General features: G+C 41.2%; 1 protein-coding gene across 1 annotated transcript; it reads right to left on the reverse strand.

The window, feature by feature from the left end:
* Positions 1-11,450: 11,450 nt before the first annotated feature.
* LOC135554384 (phosphoinositide-interacting protein-like) lies at positions 11,451-13,695 on the reverse strand. Its single transcript, XM_064986668.1, has 2 exons — positions 13,177-13,695; positions 11,451-12,565 (listed from the first exon to the last, which is right to left on the reverse strand). Exon 2 carries the CDS (start codon positions 12,538-12,540, stop codon positions 12,136-12,138), a length of 405 nt encoding a protein of 134 aa, XP_064842740.1. The 5' UTR covers positions 12,541-12,565; positions 13,177-13,695; the 3' UTR covers positions 11,451-12,135.
* Between the last annotated feature and the right edge of the window lie 3,965 nt (positions 13,696-17,660).

A 17,660-nucleotide genomic window follows, 5' to 3' on the forward strand; every position in this document is an offset into this window, starting at 1 on the left:
CAAAACTAGATAGAAAGTATGTAGGAATTGTATTCATGATGATGACTGCTTGTATAGCTTGCTAGCTAAGATTTTGAGTGTGATGTTGACATGATATCAGGAATCATGGTAAGACCCAAGTGCAGACCGTGTGAAGTAACAATGTTTATTGTAACACTAGGGGCAGGCAATGACAGGTCAAGGCAGGCAGACTCAGGGTCAGGCAGAGGTCAATAATCCAGAGGTGGTGCAAAGATACCGGACGGCAAGCAGGCTCATGGCAGGCAGAGGTCAATAATCCGGAGGTGGGACAAGGGTACAGGACGGCAGGCAGGCTCAGGGACGGGCAGAGTGGTCAGGCTGGCGAGTACAAGGTCATGACCAGCAAGGGTCAAAAACCAGGAGGACGATCAAAAGCAAGGCAGTGAAAAAGACAGGAGCTGACAGAACAAACACTGTTAAGCTTGACAAACTGGCAACAGACAGACCTGGTCCAAAAACAACCCCTAGCCCCATACCTTAGGCACATAATTTGTTCTTAACTGACTTGCCAAGTTAAATAAAGGTTAAATAAAATCAAAAAAAGTCAATGCCTTATTTCCATTGAGGTCCCTAAAGTGCATGGTGCAAAAACATTACAACCAGTAGATACAGACATAGAAACATTCTTGCACACAGTAGGTACAGACATACATACATAGGTACAGACATTAAGATAGTTCTATTGTTCAATCATCAGCTAGCTTTTGAGCTTCTTTTTTTATTACCCCCTAATTTCATAGTATCCAATTGTCTTGTCTCATCGCTACAACTCCCGTACGGGCTTGGGAGAGACAAAGGTCAAGAGTGCCTAAGGTATGTGCCTAAGGTATGGGGCTAGGGGTTGATTTTGGACCAGGCCTAAGCCTTATTCCTCACCTTTAGCAGAGAGGAAGAGGCAAATTATCTTTGCCTTTAGAGCATTGATCTTGAAGAACCACAGGGGAAAGCAAATCCCCGGGGTGGGTCTCTGCCATATTGCTTCCACTTATCCTATATTCTGAACCAGTGACGACCCGTCACTCAGGGCAGGTCACCTGTTTTGAGCCCCACCTGTTTAGCTAAAAATATCTATATTTTTAAATGTAGTTAATAAAGCCACATTCAAACATTGTCTCTTTTTTGCTTTCTTGAGTAAGGCAGCTCCAAAATGCAGGTGTTTCAGCCTAGCTCAGTGCTTCTGTGGTGGTGGAACAGTCCGCGGAAAATACATGGCGTAGGGGTTGGTAATGTTGGTAATGTTCTCCAGTGATTGGCTCAGTCTTCTGTCACTCATGGGGACACTACGTAACCACAAAATCCACGGGGAGAGCTTGAAAATTCAAGCCCCTTGTGTGCCGCCATAGAGTTACATAATAAGTGCCCATCCATGAAGGCTCAAGGTCATTGGCCACAGATACACAACCCAACCAAGCCGCACTGCTTGGTTGCACGCATCCAACCCGGAAGTCAGCCGCACCAATGTGTCAGAGGAAACACCTTGCACCGAGCGACCTGGTCAGCGTGCACTGCACCCGGCCCGCCACAGGAGTCACTAGTGCGCAATGAGACAAGGATATCCCTACCGGCCAAACCCTCCCTAAACCAGACAACGCTAGGCCAATTGTGCATCGCCCCATGGACCTCCCGGTCGCGGCCGGCTGCAACAGAGCCTGGGCTCGAACCCAGAGTCTCTAGGGGGAACTGCTAACACTGCGATGCAGACACTGCGCCACCCAGGAGGCCTGAGGTTCTTTTTAAATTAAGTTGTTTTTAAGTTGTTGTGGTAGTTTGTTCCACTCCACAGCTCCATATATAGAAAGGTATTCTTACGTATAGACGCTTACGTTTTAAACAATCAATATCAGAGGCTCTGGGTTAAGAACAAGTCTTACATGCTTGTTTTGGCTGTTCTGTAGCTTATTCTTTAGATGTTTCTGGATGCTGGTGAACCATTATGTGCATGCATAATTAAGGTGACACTGAACCGGTGTACATGCCACAGTCACTATAAAGTCATTTTTAGGTCTGAGCTAGAAATGTACTTTTTTTGGTTTATCTTTGTTAAAGCTTTCATGTCCATAGTATCACCAGTCAGGTACCTATCCAATTCAAACACATGGTAGCAGACCACGAGTAGCCCCCTTTGACACTTAAACCAGGGAACCTAGAAATCTTTACTCTGGAACCAAATCCGATGGATTCTGTTTTTCCAAGATGCAGAGAAAGTCTCTTATTTTACAAATGCCTAAATTCTTTAAGAGCTACACAAGTGCCTAGTGGTAGGGGTGAGTGGCTGTTTCTGGACAGACCACCACAGAAACTATTCTTTCTAGATGCATGCACTAATAAACTATATGAATATCCAGCTACCACTGGAGGGAGGCATGCACCTTCCTTAACAATATTCACAAGATGGGAGAACTGCAGCAGAATGCTGGTAAACTGTACCAGAGGTTTACAGGAATAATGCATATCCTGGCATAATAACTGATTTGATAAATAATGTTCAGTCATTTCATACCATTATTTATGAACATGAAATGCTTTGAAGACTTATGTTACTGTTTTTGTAACATGAAAAACACGACAGTATTGCATCAGCTAGTGTTTAGCTAAAAAAAAACGTTTGTTTTAGCAGGCCATAGAATGTGACTTGCACTCTCCATTTTAACTGTTTGTGTTTGAGTCAGAAGCCATATGAACAATGTTGATCATTACAACACCTGTTTATTTTTCCTATATGGATCTCTTACATGCTGGCAACATACAGTAGGCAGTAACCCTTTCAATAGATTTGGCAATCATACCATCGAAATGATTTGATATTTCATGGTACAAGAGCAAATATTTGTGAAAGGATTATTCTGTTTTGTTATGGTTCGTATGTAACAGCTTGTACTTATTTGTATACAACCTGCTTGTATACCAAAGAGTGATACGCAGGTGTATTAAAAGACTGCCTCACCTGTGTGAGAATATGCTAGAGTATGTATTTGTGGTAGGTTGATGGACAAACCCGTAATTGTAAACAATTGTAAACAATGTGTTAAACAGGCAACATAACTCTTGCCCAACATGTCAAGGCCTTATAATATTCTGCCACTGGAGTGTGAAGTGATAATGTGCTTCTGATGTTTATGACTCACGCCACCATGACAACCTGAAATCGAGCATTAGCAGGAAACCCAGGGTCCCTCGAGGCTCTGAGCAGCGTGGACTCCATACCACTGCTCCTGGGGAGAAGCTGCTCTAATGCCTCTCCTCCATTTCCTCTGGCCGGGGCGACAGCCAAATGGACTCATTAATAACACTCTCCATGAGGGCGTCAGAGGGAGCTAATGCTGCCCAGAGTGCTGATTAGGGCAAGGGGAATCCCAGGGGTCGAGAAGCAGAGGATAGGCATAATGAAAACTTCCTCTCCTTAGTCAAACTTCAACTCAGAGTGAGTAAAGGGAACACACATTGTATACACACATACAAGAACTAACACAAGCACACATGTAATTGTTACTTGTTTGAGTTTGACTCAATCAATATTCTGAATGTTTGTATGCCGTCTATTGCGTAATATTCTGTACTTACAATAGATGCTACTATACTGAACAAAAATATAAACGCAACGTGTACCTTCCATGTTTCATGAGCTGAAATAAAAGATCCCAGAAATGTTCCATGCGCACAAAAAGCTTATTTCTCTCAAATGTTGTGCACAAATTTGTTTATATCCGTGTTAGTGACCATTCCTCCTTTGCCAAGATAATCCATCCACCTGACAGGTGTGAAGCTGATTAAACAGCATGATCATTAGGCCAAAGATGTATCAAGTTTTGAGGGAGCGTGCAATTGGCATGCTGACTGCAAGAATGTCCACCAGAGCTATTCCCAGATAATTTTATGTTCAATTCTCTACCATAAGCCGCCTACAAAGTCGTTTTGAGAATTTGGCAGGACGTCCAAACGGCCTCACAACCACATGTAACCACTCCAGCTCAGGACCTCCATTCCAGCTTCTTCACCTGTGGGATTGTCTGAGACCAGCCATCCGGACAGTTGTTGAAACTGAGGAGTATTTCTGTCTGTAATAAAACTCATTCTGATTGGCTTGGCCTGGCTCCCCAGTGAGTGGACTTGGCTCCCCAGTGGGTGGGCCTATGCCCTCCCAGGCCCACCCATGACTGAAGCCCTGCCCAGTCAATTGAAATTCATAGATTAGGGCCTAATGAATTTATTTCAATTGACTGATTTCCTTATATGAACTGTGACTCAGTAAAATCGTTGAAATGTTCCATGTTGTGTTTATATATTTTTTTCAATATAATTTTGAGGTAATAAGTTTGACTATAACACTATTTTGTGGTCTCTGTCATGTCACACAAATATACTTTTATGTCACTAAAAACAGTGCACACTAGGGTTGATATGTCAGTCAAACGATTCTGTAGTCTCCCTGCTTTCTAGACTTGTCTCTGTCGCCGTCGTTTTAGAAATCCTTAGTCATTGCTGGAGAATGATGTTTACTCTTTTTGTTTGTCTCTTGGTTGGGTGGATCTACTGTCACATCCTAAAGCAGAACCTACATTGCTAGTTAGACTAGTTTCAGACAGCCCCACTACTAATACACTCCCGTATGTATTTACTTAGACAGTGAAGCTAAAACTATTAATTTGATTCTATACTCCAACATTTTGGATTAGAGATAAAATGTTTTATATGAGGTGAAAGAACATGTCACCTTTTATTTGAGGGTATCTTCATACATATCTGTTTTACCGATTAGACAAGAGAAGATATGTCTAGTCCCCCCATTAGGAGTTGTCATTAGTACTTGGACAAATTAATGTGTAGCAGGGGTCGGCAACAGATACTAATTGGAAACAGATCATTGGAAACAGATTTCTACTTTAAACCGGCCCACAAGTGATTTATTTTGCCCCCTCAAGTAAAACATAAATAAAAACGTGTTTATCTGTTTCCAATTATCTGTTTCCAATTATTATCTGTTTGCAATTATTCCCCTAAAAAGAGAGACATATGTGATCGTGTCTCAATATAACCAAGGTATGAAATGATTGTATTTGAAAATACAATCTCTTTTTGGGCAATCCCCCCCCGACCGACCGACACAATTTGTCCCGCGGCTGAATCTAGTTGTCTACCCCTGACTTATAGTGTTTTACATTTAGTCAAAACTTTAGTATTTGGTCCCATATTCCTAGCACACAATGACTACATTAAGCTTGTGACTGCGAACTTGTTGGATTTAAATGCACATTGTTTTGGAAGTGTTTCAGATAATGTTGTGCCCAATAGAAATGAATGGTAAGTAATGTCAGGTGGATGTCATTTTGGAGTCACTTTTATTGTAAATAAGAATATAATATGTTTTTTAAACACTTTTACATTAATGTGGATTTGTCCAAATAGTTATGAAACCTTCAAATTGTGTAACTAGATCATAAAGTTCTTTCATTTACTAAATAGTCAAACAGATATGCATGAAAATATCCTCAAATAAAAGTTAACATTCTATACTGTCGCCTCATATAAAACATTTGATCCAAAAAGCTGTAGTATAAAGCCAAACTAAACGTTTTAACTACAATGATTAAATATGTAGGAGGGTGTACATTTAGCACTCATCTTCTTCAAATAAATCAAAATCAAATCAAATGTTATTGGTCACATGCAGATGTTAATGTGAGTGTAGCGAAATGCTTGTGCTAGTTCCGACAGTGCAGCAATATCTAACAAGTAATCTAACAATTCCCCAACAACTACCTAATACACACAAATCTAAAGGGGTGAATGAGAATATGTACATGTAAGTATATGAGCGATGTCCGAGCAGCATAGGCAAGGTGCAATAGATGGTATAAAATACAGTATATACATGTGATATGAGTAATGTAAGATATGTAAACATTATTAAAGTGGCATTATTTAGAGTGCATTGTATAAAGTGACTAGTGATCCATTTATTAAAGTGGCCAGTGAGTGAGTCTCAATGTAGGCAGCAGCCTCTCTGAGTTAATGATTGCTGTTTAGTAGTCTGGCGGCCTTGAGATAGAAGCTGTTTTTCAGTCTCTCGGTCCAGGCTTTGATGCACCTGTACTGACCTCGCCTTCTGGATGGTAGCAGTGTGAACAGGCAGTGGCTCGAGTGGTTGTTGTCCTTGATGATCTTTTTGGCCTTCCTGTGGCATTGGGTGCTGTAGGTGTCATGGAGGGCAGGTAGTTTACCCCCGGTGATGCATTGTGCAGACCACACCACCCTCTGGAGAGCCTTGCGGTTGATGGCGGTGCAGTTGCCGTACCTGTGATACAGCCCAACAAGATGCTCTCGATTGTGCATCTGTAAAAGTTTGTCAGGATTTTGGTGACAAACCAAATTTCTTCAGCTTCCTGAGGTTGAAGAAGCACTGTTGCGCCTTCTTCACCACACTGTCTGTGTGAGTGGACCATTTCAGTTTGTCTGTGATGTGTATGACAAGGAACTTAAAACGTTCCACCTTATCCGCTGCTGACCCTTCGATGTGGATAGGGGGGTGCTCCCTCTGCTGTTTCCTGAAGAGGTTGTTTTCCTGACACCACACTCCGAGTGCCCTCACCTCCTCCCTGTAGGCTGTCTTGTCATTGTTGGTAATCAAGCCCACTACTGTTGTGTCATCTGCAAACTTGATGATTGAGTTGGAGGCGTACATGGCCACGCAGTCGTGGGTGAACAGGAAGTGCAGGAGGGGGCTGAGCACGCACCCTTGTGGGGCCCCAGTGTTGAGGGTCAGCAAAGTGGAGATGTTGTTTCCTACCTTCACCACCTGGGGGCAGCCGTCAGAAAGTCCAGGACCCAATTGCACAGGGCGGGGTTGAGACCCAGGGCCTCCAGCTTGATGATGAGCTTGGAGGGTACTATGGTGTTGAATGCTGAGCTGTAGTCAATGAGCAGTATTCTTACATAGGTATTCCTTTTGTCCAGATGGGATAGGGCATTGTGCAGTGTGATGATGATTGCATCGTCTGTGGACATGATGGGGCGGTATGCAAACTGAAGTGGGTGGCCGGTAAGGTGGAGGTGATATGATCCTTGACTAGTCTCTCAAAGCACTTCATGAATCAATGAGTCATTCAAAATGTTGAGTCCGTCACATTTTGAAGCCTCTCGTTCTGATATTATTTTTGAGGATAAAACATGAAAAAATAAACATTTTTTTGAACAAATATTTATTATTTTACACATACTATAAAAGGAGTTATATGTGCTGATGCAGTCTTTAAGGATGGACACAAGTGCTTTAGAGTTCATGTCCCACTTCAACCCAGCACAGATGAAATCCTGGCTGTCTGTACATGACATCTTGTCATTCTTCATCATAGGGGTAGAATAGGGTGCATATGCCATTCTTCACTTCCAACTGGAGTTGTTCCAGGGTCCAACAGGTTCCTGGACAGAGGAAAGTATATGTATTTTTTGAAACAACAGCCATGTCTTCATCATTATTCATCATCATTAGAAACAAACACACACCGCTTGAACTAAAGCTCAAACCTTCTTTATAGGAAACAAGGGCCTCCGGTTCACAGTCCAATGAGAAACATGGTCAAACACCCAGAATCCAGAATTCTGTCAACTCCTTAAAGTTGTGAGGGTCAAGCTGTCAGTCCAGGGGACCAGCCATTGGTCAGGTGGGTCACCTTTGGGTGTCACTTTGGCAAGATGAGCTCTTCGTAAGGCACTGTGAGACTCCCCAGGTACCAGAATATCCAGAAGACCAGGCTGAGGAAGATGAGCAGGGGCCCCGACAGCACAAAGAAGTCCCAGAAACTCAGAGGAGCAAAGATCCCCAGGAAAAATAGGATCAGACCGACAACGTCAAAGACCAAAGCCAGGATGAGAAAGAAAACACAGCGACCCATAGAAGAGGTATCCATAGCAGGGACATGGACGCAGTCTGGGTTCCTGCCGGCTGAGGACTTTACAAGAATGAGGAGAGGCCTTTCCAGCCACAACCTTTTTAAAACGCAAGTCGCATTCTTCTGATTTTCAGCACGCCTTCAAATTCTTCCATTGTAGGAAACAGCAGCAGAACTGGTATCCAACCACAACAGGTTGTACTACTCTTAATGATCCATTAAAACTTAAAGGCCAAATGGTCCAACCTCATTCCTTAGCAATCCCTGACTTGCAGCAATGAAATGACAGTGCTTGAAATGGATGATCTCATTAGATAACTATTTTTATTTTGTATGCTTATCAAGATCATTGGATGTATATTTAAAATAAATAAAAATCTAATGCACCATGCCTTTGTGTATAAAATAATAATGCATTTCATATGAATATTATGACATCAGCAAATATGTTTAACATCTAACATTATGAACAGTGTGGGAAAATATACTGTATGTTGGGAAGATATATTTCAGTGATTTTATCAGCAGTTTATATTTAGCCTGCAGAAAGCCTACTGGACGCATTCCACAATTATTTACTATTTCATGCTTCCTACATCATGACAGAAAGAGGAACTTCAGGGAAAAACCTCACCCCTTAAGTACCTGGTTTGACCAGTCAGACAGTCGTGGGAGTTTGGTTTACCTCTGTGCAACACCTATTCAACCAAGGACCGCAAAGCAGAGTCAACAGGCCAGGATTAGGTAATACTTAGCATACAGACAGGCAACGCCCTGAGTACAATGACTTGATATGCACACGCTCATTGTCAGTCATGTTAGACAAAAGCTATATGTTGGTAAGGCAACTGAAATCTAAAGAATATTAAGAAATAAAATATAAAATAAATCACAACATTAAAAAAAAATGCAGTCTGGTGGAATATGCATTTTAGAAGTTTGAGCACTTGAATAAAAACAAAATCAGTCTACTCAGTGAACAGTTAAAAGAGTATAGCCCAAATGTCCATGTAATGTCAACATGCAGGTGAAACCAAGCTCAGTGCCCCAGGCCACACAACGTTTTGTTGAGGGTTTACAGCCTGCTATGGCAATGCAATTGTTGTGGCACAGGCAAACCTGCCTGACTACTGTTTTTATGTAAAACAATTGTAAATGCAGGTGATTGCATTTGTGGTTCTGGCTTGGGGAGAGTCTGTGTTCAATTACCTGCCGTTCAGACAGGGGCCTCTAGGATTTCCGTCTGAGACTATTCTAGAAAATGGCTACGATGAACCTTAACATGACGATATGTTTATATGACAAAATATAGCCTTTCCACATAATATTGATCCTAGAACATAAAAGTTCACATAACATCACATGGAGATTATAATAATAATTGATATATAAATAAAAAACTAAAACAATATAACATGCATTTAGAGCAATATCTACAGTAGGCCTATATCCCTAGGACTGGGTCATTTCACCCCATAATGATAAGTCTTTGTTGTCAAGAACTAACGTCCAGACCAGTACTGATTAATGTCCTGAATTGTCTGTAGTCCCATTCCGTGAAGCGTACAGTGTTGAAGGTAGTCTTGGCATCAGAAAGTGCTACGGAGAACCTTGAAATTCAAATGAGAAAATACCAAATCAATAGACTGAAAATGTTTCATCCCGAATACAGGTGTATACATTTTCCAGATTATCATTTTACTTTACATTTTACAATTAGGCAATACAGTCCCCACACACACGTTTTGTTTTTTTGTCCTAGCACTAAGCAACTGACTCAAATAATCAAAGCTCGAGGAATAGTTGGTTATTTGAATCAGCAGTGTAGTGCTAGGGCAAAAACCAAAACGTGCACCTGGGTGGCCCCAGGACCGAGTTTGGGAACCCTTGCCCTAATATGAGTTACCTGTAGTAAAGCTAATATTGTTACCTAGGCCTACCGGTTTTATGATATTTTTTGAGCAAAATAGCTGAATGAGGTTAGTGTGTTTATCAGAGAGGAATTCTTTTTCATTATTGAAAATTAAATATAGTTTATTTTCCTGAAATTATGCACAATTTATTAGAAGCCTACATCTTATCCCAAAACTTACAATCAGAACAGCCTTTCAACATTACCCCTAGAGAGGGTCTGCACATCCAAGTTCTGTATATCTGGTGTCTGTTTTTCCTTCTCCATCTGAAAGGAGTCCAAGCTGGAGTCATAGCCGCCATTCTGATATTTCCCCCAGGTTATTCGAGAGGCGACGTGAACAGGTGAAGGTTTCACAGCTTCAACCTTGTTTTCCTCGGCATACTTTGTGGTTACATGTTCATGTTTGCATTTTTTGGAAAGCCTCTCTGACAACTTTCTGGCCAACTGGACAAAACTCAGTTTATTTTTCATTAAGCTTGTTCCAAAGCTGTCTTTTGAGACCTGTATATGTCCCACGTACCACATAATCCACCAAGCCAAACTTATGAAAGTTATAATTGAACCACTGTAAATCAAGAAATCGCCATAAAACCTGCCATCGATACGCAAATTGGCAAAAATTCCAATGAACAGGATAATAAAACCAATAACATCAAAACCAATAGCCAGAAAGAATAACGGCACACAGCCGCCTATGTGTCTAAAGTCCATCATTGTGTCGATACACCCTGAAAATAACGGCACACAGCCGCCTATGTGTCTAAAGTCCATCATTGTGTCGATACACCCTGAAAATAACGGCACACAGCCGCCTATGTGTCTAAAGTCCATCATTGTGTCGATACACCCTGAAAATAACGGAAGGTGCGTCTATTCTGTTCCTTCTATTCTTGTCGCACCCAGAGAGCACACCTGCTTTGAGAGCCGCCCCAACATGACGTGTGCAGAGCGAAAGGTAGGCAGAACACCAATTATTTTCTTCTTCTTTAAAAAAAAGTAATTTTGTCATGATAACAGACTATAATTTAATTGAGCAGCAAACACATAAAATAGACAAACAAAAAGAGCTATACTTTCTTATGGCGCACTTATTTTACAGTAGCCTAGTCACCAGAAGTGGTGGTCTTGCATATGGTGTTGTTGCTTGATGCAAATGATGCAGCTTGTGTGCAGGCCAACTCAGTTCTCTCGACGTAATGTAATCTGCCAGTCAAATGAGTATTCACCCACAAGTGAAAATACATAAGGGAATGTCGTGGAAATAATAGTCTGCCTACCCTATACATAAACAAAATCGATCACGTTGATATAATTTGCAACATTTAGACAAACCTAGTCAGTCACATACGGCATTCTGAACAGAAACAGAAACATCATTATTCTAATAGTATTTCATTCTCTAAAATTGAGGTTGTGTAAAATCAAAGTTTCAGTCCAGTCACGAGAAGGACATTCAAATGCTATGAAAAGTGTGATGTCTTCACTTCTCCTTGGCACTAAAAACATTACATTTGTTGGGCCAGTCAAGTGTCACACTGCCATCACAGAGATGACATCTAACACACACACATCACTGGAAGTCTGTAATGGCTGTGGATGTGATGAGTATAGCCTGCTGTTGAAAAGAAAACGCATCCATCACCAAATGTTATTGATTTTACCTTTATTTAACAAGGCAAGTCAGTTAAGAACAAATTCTTATTTTCAATGACAGCCTAGGAACAGTGGGTTAACTGCCTTGTTCAGGGGCAGAACGACAGATTTTGACCTTGTCAGCTCAGGGATTCGATCTTACAACCTTTCGGTTACTAGTCCAACACTCTAACCACTAGGCCAACCAAAATAAGCACTTGTGTTATTTATTGAATTATTCATGAATCAGTAGCCTACCACAAAGGCATGCTGTCAATACTCAATCCTGCTCTCATCAATGCACATGCACACACCTTTATCCTCAATGTGCTTGTCACTCATTCTACTAAGTATGCATAAAAGCAGTGGACTACATTGATAATTGTGTTATTTGGCAGCATGGTAATTTTCCAGTACTTTCAAATGCCAAAGAACCACCTGTAACTTGGTTATAATGTATACTTTGTCATGCAGATATTAAAATACTGTATACATCCGTAGTGGTGGAAGAAAGTAGAACGGTTCATGTTCATCATGTGAACGTGTAGCCATGCTCAGCAGGGAAGTGTCAAATCCTCCATTGTGCTTTTGGGAAACTAAATGGTCTGACAACCAGACTTTGAGCCTGAGGACTCTCCAGGATCACAGCATACAAGACAGGGATACCCCGCTCGACCCACTTCATAATTTAAAGACTGGTTGCCTGTAGTAGCTGAAGGGCTTCTTCATGGTGGGCTGCTTCCTGTTCTCCTTGGTGATGGGGATCAGCACCACGCCCACCACCAGCACCATCAGGCCAATGGATACCAAGGCCGGGCCCAGGATGTTGGTGGCCTTCCTGCAGTAGCCAGCAAAATACAGGCCACTCAGGATGAAGCCGCAGGCGAAGATGCTGCCCCCGGTGGACATGAGGTGGAATGGGAACCAGTAGATCTCACATGTGCTGCGGGCCGAATCGTTGGTCCAGAGGGACTCGCTGCGGGACAGGCTGAACACGGTGCTTTCTGTCTGGGGAGTGAGCTGCTCCTGGGACTGGGAGTGTAGGGTGCACTCCCCAAGGGGGATGTTCTCTGGTAGTCCAGGCATAGCCTTTAGCCTTACCCTTCCTCACCTGGGAGTCAGTGGAAGAAGGTGAAGGTTCAACAATGACCCATACATCCCTATCTCTTTCTGTCTATTTTCACCTGATGCTGGAATTTAGAGTGGGAATAATTATTACCTAAAGGATAAGGGATCCAGGTTGGAATAGCTTCTACTCTAAACAATAAAATCTATACTGGTGTCATATTTTTGAAGTCTGCATTTCACATTACATTCCTTGTTGTTTCAAATAAAAGGAATGTAAAAAAAATGAATATAAATGTGAACGGCACCAGTGCGTTAGAATACATCCATTAAGAGGAAATGGCCTCTTGTGCTTCTTGGACGCACCCTATTTTATCTTAGATCTCTCCTCTGTGAGTTCAACATGAAGCCAATATCGTATCACCTCAGTGATACACATCAGTGTATCATATCACTTTCACTTAATACTTCAATGTCATGATAAAGGGGCGATATAATACGATACAACAGATTGCAAATTCAAGTTTGCGTCTTGCTTTCCAAGCCATAAATCGAGCACAGAGCATATTACCAACTTTTAGAATGTATTTGCTCTTGGCAAGTCTTGAGAAAATACAACTCAAGGCCAAAATCTAAAGAGATCAGATAAAGACCTACCTTTGAGATGCTGAGGAACTTGCTGCTTTGATGTTATCCCTGCGGTGGTAACAGTATCTCAGTGATCTTAGAGACCATTCCAAAAGAGAGAAAAAAAATGACTAAAAAGCTTTGGGTGTGGATGTTTGTGGACCGCAAGCCCAGTGTGGCCAGCTGAATGCACTGCAGATAACCTCCAGAAAACAACCCCCCCCCTCCCTTTATGGTTTCTCCACCTCCTCAACAGACCCTTCTGACTCCTATTCATGCTAGCCCTCACAGCATCTGCCATGGCTGGTATTAAATTAGTACTGATGATGCTTCCTGCCTGGGCTAGGGGCTTGCCTTGCTGTCCCTAGAGAGATTTCCTCCAGTCTCCCAAGTATTGAGTTGAGCCTTCAGAATTCATGTGAAGATGCATGTGGTGGTTAGAGAAACCTCTTCCCCAGATCCACACGGTAGTGTTTGTTGATCTGAATGTCTGAAAGCCTTTATAACTGACCCGAAGAGAGAGAGAGAGAGAGAGAGAGAGAGAGAGAGAGAGAGAGAGAGAGAGAGAGAGAGAGAGAGAGAGAGAGAGAGAGAGAAGAAATCAATGTACAGGAAGACTATAAGAGATGAGAGGGGAAAGCAGGGCAGGGCACTGGAATGGCTGACATCACCCACCACTGTGACTTCTCAATGCTTCTGTATGGAAATCAGCTAGTAGTTCTTATTTTATTATATTTAACCAGGAAAATATCCTTGAGGTTAGAAACCTCATTGGCAGCGGGGACCTGGCAAGAGGTCACTAGGAAGTAGTCAGTGTGTACACTCAACACAAGAGCATAATACCAGCGGTAAACGGTGGCTATTGGGCCTTCAGTTGGGGAAAAAATCTTCCAAAACATTGTACCAAACAAAACAATTAAGAAAAACACAAAGACAGCACCCATACTAACATTACCAGCCACAACTACCACACTGCTTACACAACCTATGGTAGCCTAAAGCCATCACAACCACACTATCACCAAAAACAACAACAGTGACACATCAAAGGATACCATCTACTGCATCTTGCCATCTTTATGTAATGCATGTATCACTAGCCACTTTAAACAATGCCACTTTTATATGTTTACATACTCTACATTACTCATCTCATATGTACAGTATATACTGTACTCTATACCATCTACCTCATCTTGCCTATGCCGTTCTGTACCATCACTCATTCATATATCTTTATGTACATATTCTTCATCCCTTTACACTTGTGTGTATAAGGTAGTTGTTGTGAAATTGTTAGGTTAGATTACTCTTTGGTTATTACTGCATTGTCGGAACTAGAAGCACAAGCATTTCGCTACGTGCGCATTAACATCTGCTAACTATGTGTACGTGACAAATAAAATTAGATTTGATTTGGATACGAGTTTGAAAGGCTTGTGATGCTGAACGGACAGCGACTGTAATACCGGCACACAACATGTGGAAGAGCTCACTTTTTGTAAAACACATAGGCCAACAGAAAGACAGCAGTCACACACAGTTAAAGAATATGCCAGTAAGTCCCAATCATAAGAATACAAAAACACAAACATTATGCTAAGCAATTCCAAATCTAAGTGTACAACCATTGCTTCCCATTGCAAACATCGTTATCATGTTCAGCACACAAAGTTACCAGTGATCTAAAGTTTAAATGCAACAATGTTTCACACACATAACACCTTATTTTCAAAGAGATAGCTAACAACATCAAGTGAGCTGCAATTTGAAAGAATAACAGTTCCAATCACCAGATGATGATCATTTGAAATGTTACTTCTTGTTGAAAGTTGATCTTGAGAAGAGCAACACTAACACATTAGCGTCAAAGTCCTCTTCGAAAACACCTGCTACTTAAGCCAACATCGCACACCAGTCTACAACAAAAACGATCGAGTTTAGACCTTGGGAAAACTACTGCTCTTGAGAAGGCGGAAGTTTCCATAGGTTTCTGTAAAAATAGTCTCACACACTACAAATAAAAATGTCATTGATTGATTCCACAGTCACTCCAAAATTCTGCTCTCAGTTGAATGGTAGATTGTTTCTGTCAAGCTTCTGAGGGCCTTGCCAATAGTGACCTATCGAGCTAGAGTTATCTCCCCAGAACACCAAAGATCAGTGCTATCCAGGATCCTTGAGACATCGCTACCCTAAACCCTAACAGTAACACTAACAATAACCCTGATTGGATCTTTTTTTCTCCTCAGCTTTAACCGTTTCCTATCCAACACAAACTGAAGAGATTAACTCAGAATGTCGTTCAAAATAATAATATAATAATATTATTGAGTCGAAATAGAAATTAAAACAACATTTATATTTAAAAAAACACAACAATTATTTTATAAATCCTTGGCCTTCTCTGAAGGTGTAGAAGGCATTGATGTACAAAAGAAGTGAATACCGCTTCCAGAATGGACACCCTTGTTTTCAACTTAATCTACTCACGTTCGCATACCCATTTTCGTGGATGCTGCCACATGCTTTACAAAGCTTATAATGCCTGTGCACTACCAAAGGTGGCACAAAGGTGATAACAAAATGTATTTTGTGGATTTTTTTATTCTACTATGGAACCATCAACAGGAATATCTTTTTTTCGGCTCAACTTCAGCTAAACTGCAGTACCGAAAGTGCCCTCTGAGCACAGTGGAAAGTGTGCTTCCAGACCGGAACCCTGGCCCCTGGCCCCCTGGCCCCCTGGTAGAAGGCCTTGACGGTTCCCACTGCACAATACAATACATTCACAATGGTCATCAACATTTTACTCTATCAGACCTTTAAACTCAGCAAGAAATACCCTCTCCTGCAATTTGAAGGTATTTTGCAGCTCTTTCCAAGACCAAGGAGCATTGTAGGAAAATAAAAACATTCCACTTTCAGTCCTGGCCTTAGAAACTGAAAGATAGTATCAGCTGAGAACAGGTTGGAGACTATAAATGAGTTAGGAGCACAGATACTGTAAGTAGGCAATAGTCCAAGCACTGCTTTTTACACAAAGATGCACCAGTGCTTCAGACGTTTCATAGGAAGGGAGGGCCACTTCACCATGTCATATAGATCACAGCGATGGTGAGGGGTCATGCATTTGTTATAAATCTAAGCGCCTCATGATACACAGTGTCCAGTATCTTAAGGGTGCTGGATGAGGCTTGCATATAAACAATATCCATATATTGGAGGATGCAAATATTGCTCAGGGAAAAAAGGATCAATTAAATATATTATCAGACTGGAGAAAGTGCCCTAAGACTCAGCAGATGCATCAATAGGTGCAAAAATATATGTTAACTGTACTAATTTCTGTGTTGTTTTCATTAAAGGTACAGTGTAAAGTGGTTTCCATTAATTTGACAGTAACTTACAGGCAGTTCGTGGCAAGTAAAATTCTGTATATAAATATGGTATCGAAGTAAGTACTGTGTAATAACACTGTACAATACTGTAAAGTGACTGTATTATAATGTAAAAAAGTAAATGCTGGCGTAATCAGAATGAATGAATGGATAACTAGAATTCATTGAGGGGAGGGGTTTGTATTTCAGAGTATTTTGGTTAGCTGCTAGGTGAAGTGTTTACACATTACAGCATATCAATTAATACTTGTACTTCTAGGAGCCTTAAGAAAAGCTTCCAAACTGGTTACGCCTACAGTGCCAAACAGACCAAAATGACATGGCATTTAAGGTTTAAGACTCCAATCTGTCCCCTAAACATTTTAAGTTCATAGGGCATTATAACCACATACGAGTTATATTGGTACAGCATTCTCAGTCGTGGGTGCAACAAATATAGCCTCTTACAAGACCCGCCTCATAATGTGTTAATGAGCCAGAAACAACAATACCATGCACCCACTAGTGGTCAGAAGTTTTTTGCCTCTCACAATGCATCATCATTTAGAGTATGATGCAGTAAAATGTTGTTTTTTTTACTGTCGATAATAACAAAAATTACGGTATAAATGCCAGTTTTCTGTTAGAGTGTAGGTAATGTTATTTTCAATACTTGATCAATGTCTAAACTCTTTGTAATGCACCCATCTATAGCTAACAATTGACTTTAGTCAGGTTGTTGAGTCATATACATTCTTTCCTCACTGGTGTTCCATTGAAGTGCCCAGTTATGATCTCATCGCTTACAGTTAGTTTCGCTTGGCACATTGTATGTTGACTTGGGAAAAAACTTGGTGACAGTTGGTGACGATTGATCTTTGCAAGATAATCCCTTTGTTTAATTCAATCAGGATTCACAAAGAGCTCCTTGGCAGGGAAAATGGCTCATTCGAATTGGCTAGAATTTGCTATAGAAAAGCTAAATTTGCACAAGTGCTCTCTATTGAATTATTCTCATGTTTCTCTGTCGTGAGTCGTGACTGGACCATGTGAATGACTCGTGCTCCCTGACTGGGTGTGTTCTTACAATGTTAAGCAAAAATACCATATTGTGTCATCAATAATGTATTTGTA

The sequence above is a fragment of the Oncorhynchus masou genome, chromosome 14 (assembly GCF_036934945.1).
Source record: "Oncorhynchus masou masou isolate Uvic2021 chromosome 14, UVic_Omas_1.1, whole genome shotgun sequence".
Taxonomy (NCBI): Eukaryota; Metazoa; Chordata; class Actinopteri; order Salmoniformes; family Salmonidae; genus Oncorhynchus; species Oncorhynchus masou.

What these genes read in the sequence shown, in the direction of transcription:
- LOC135554384 (XM_064986668.1), bottom strand. Translation starts at nt 12,540, where the DNA reads ATGCCTGGACTACCAGAGAACATCCCCCTTGGGGAGTGCACCCTACAC.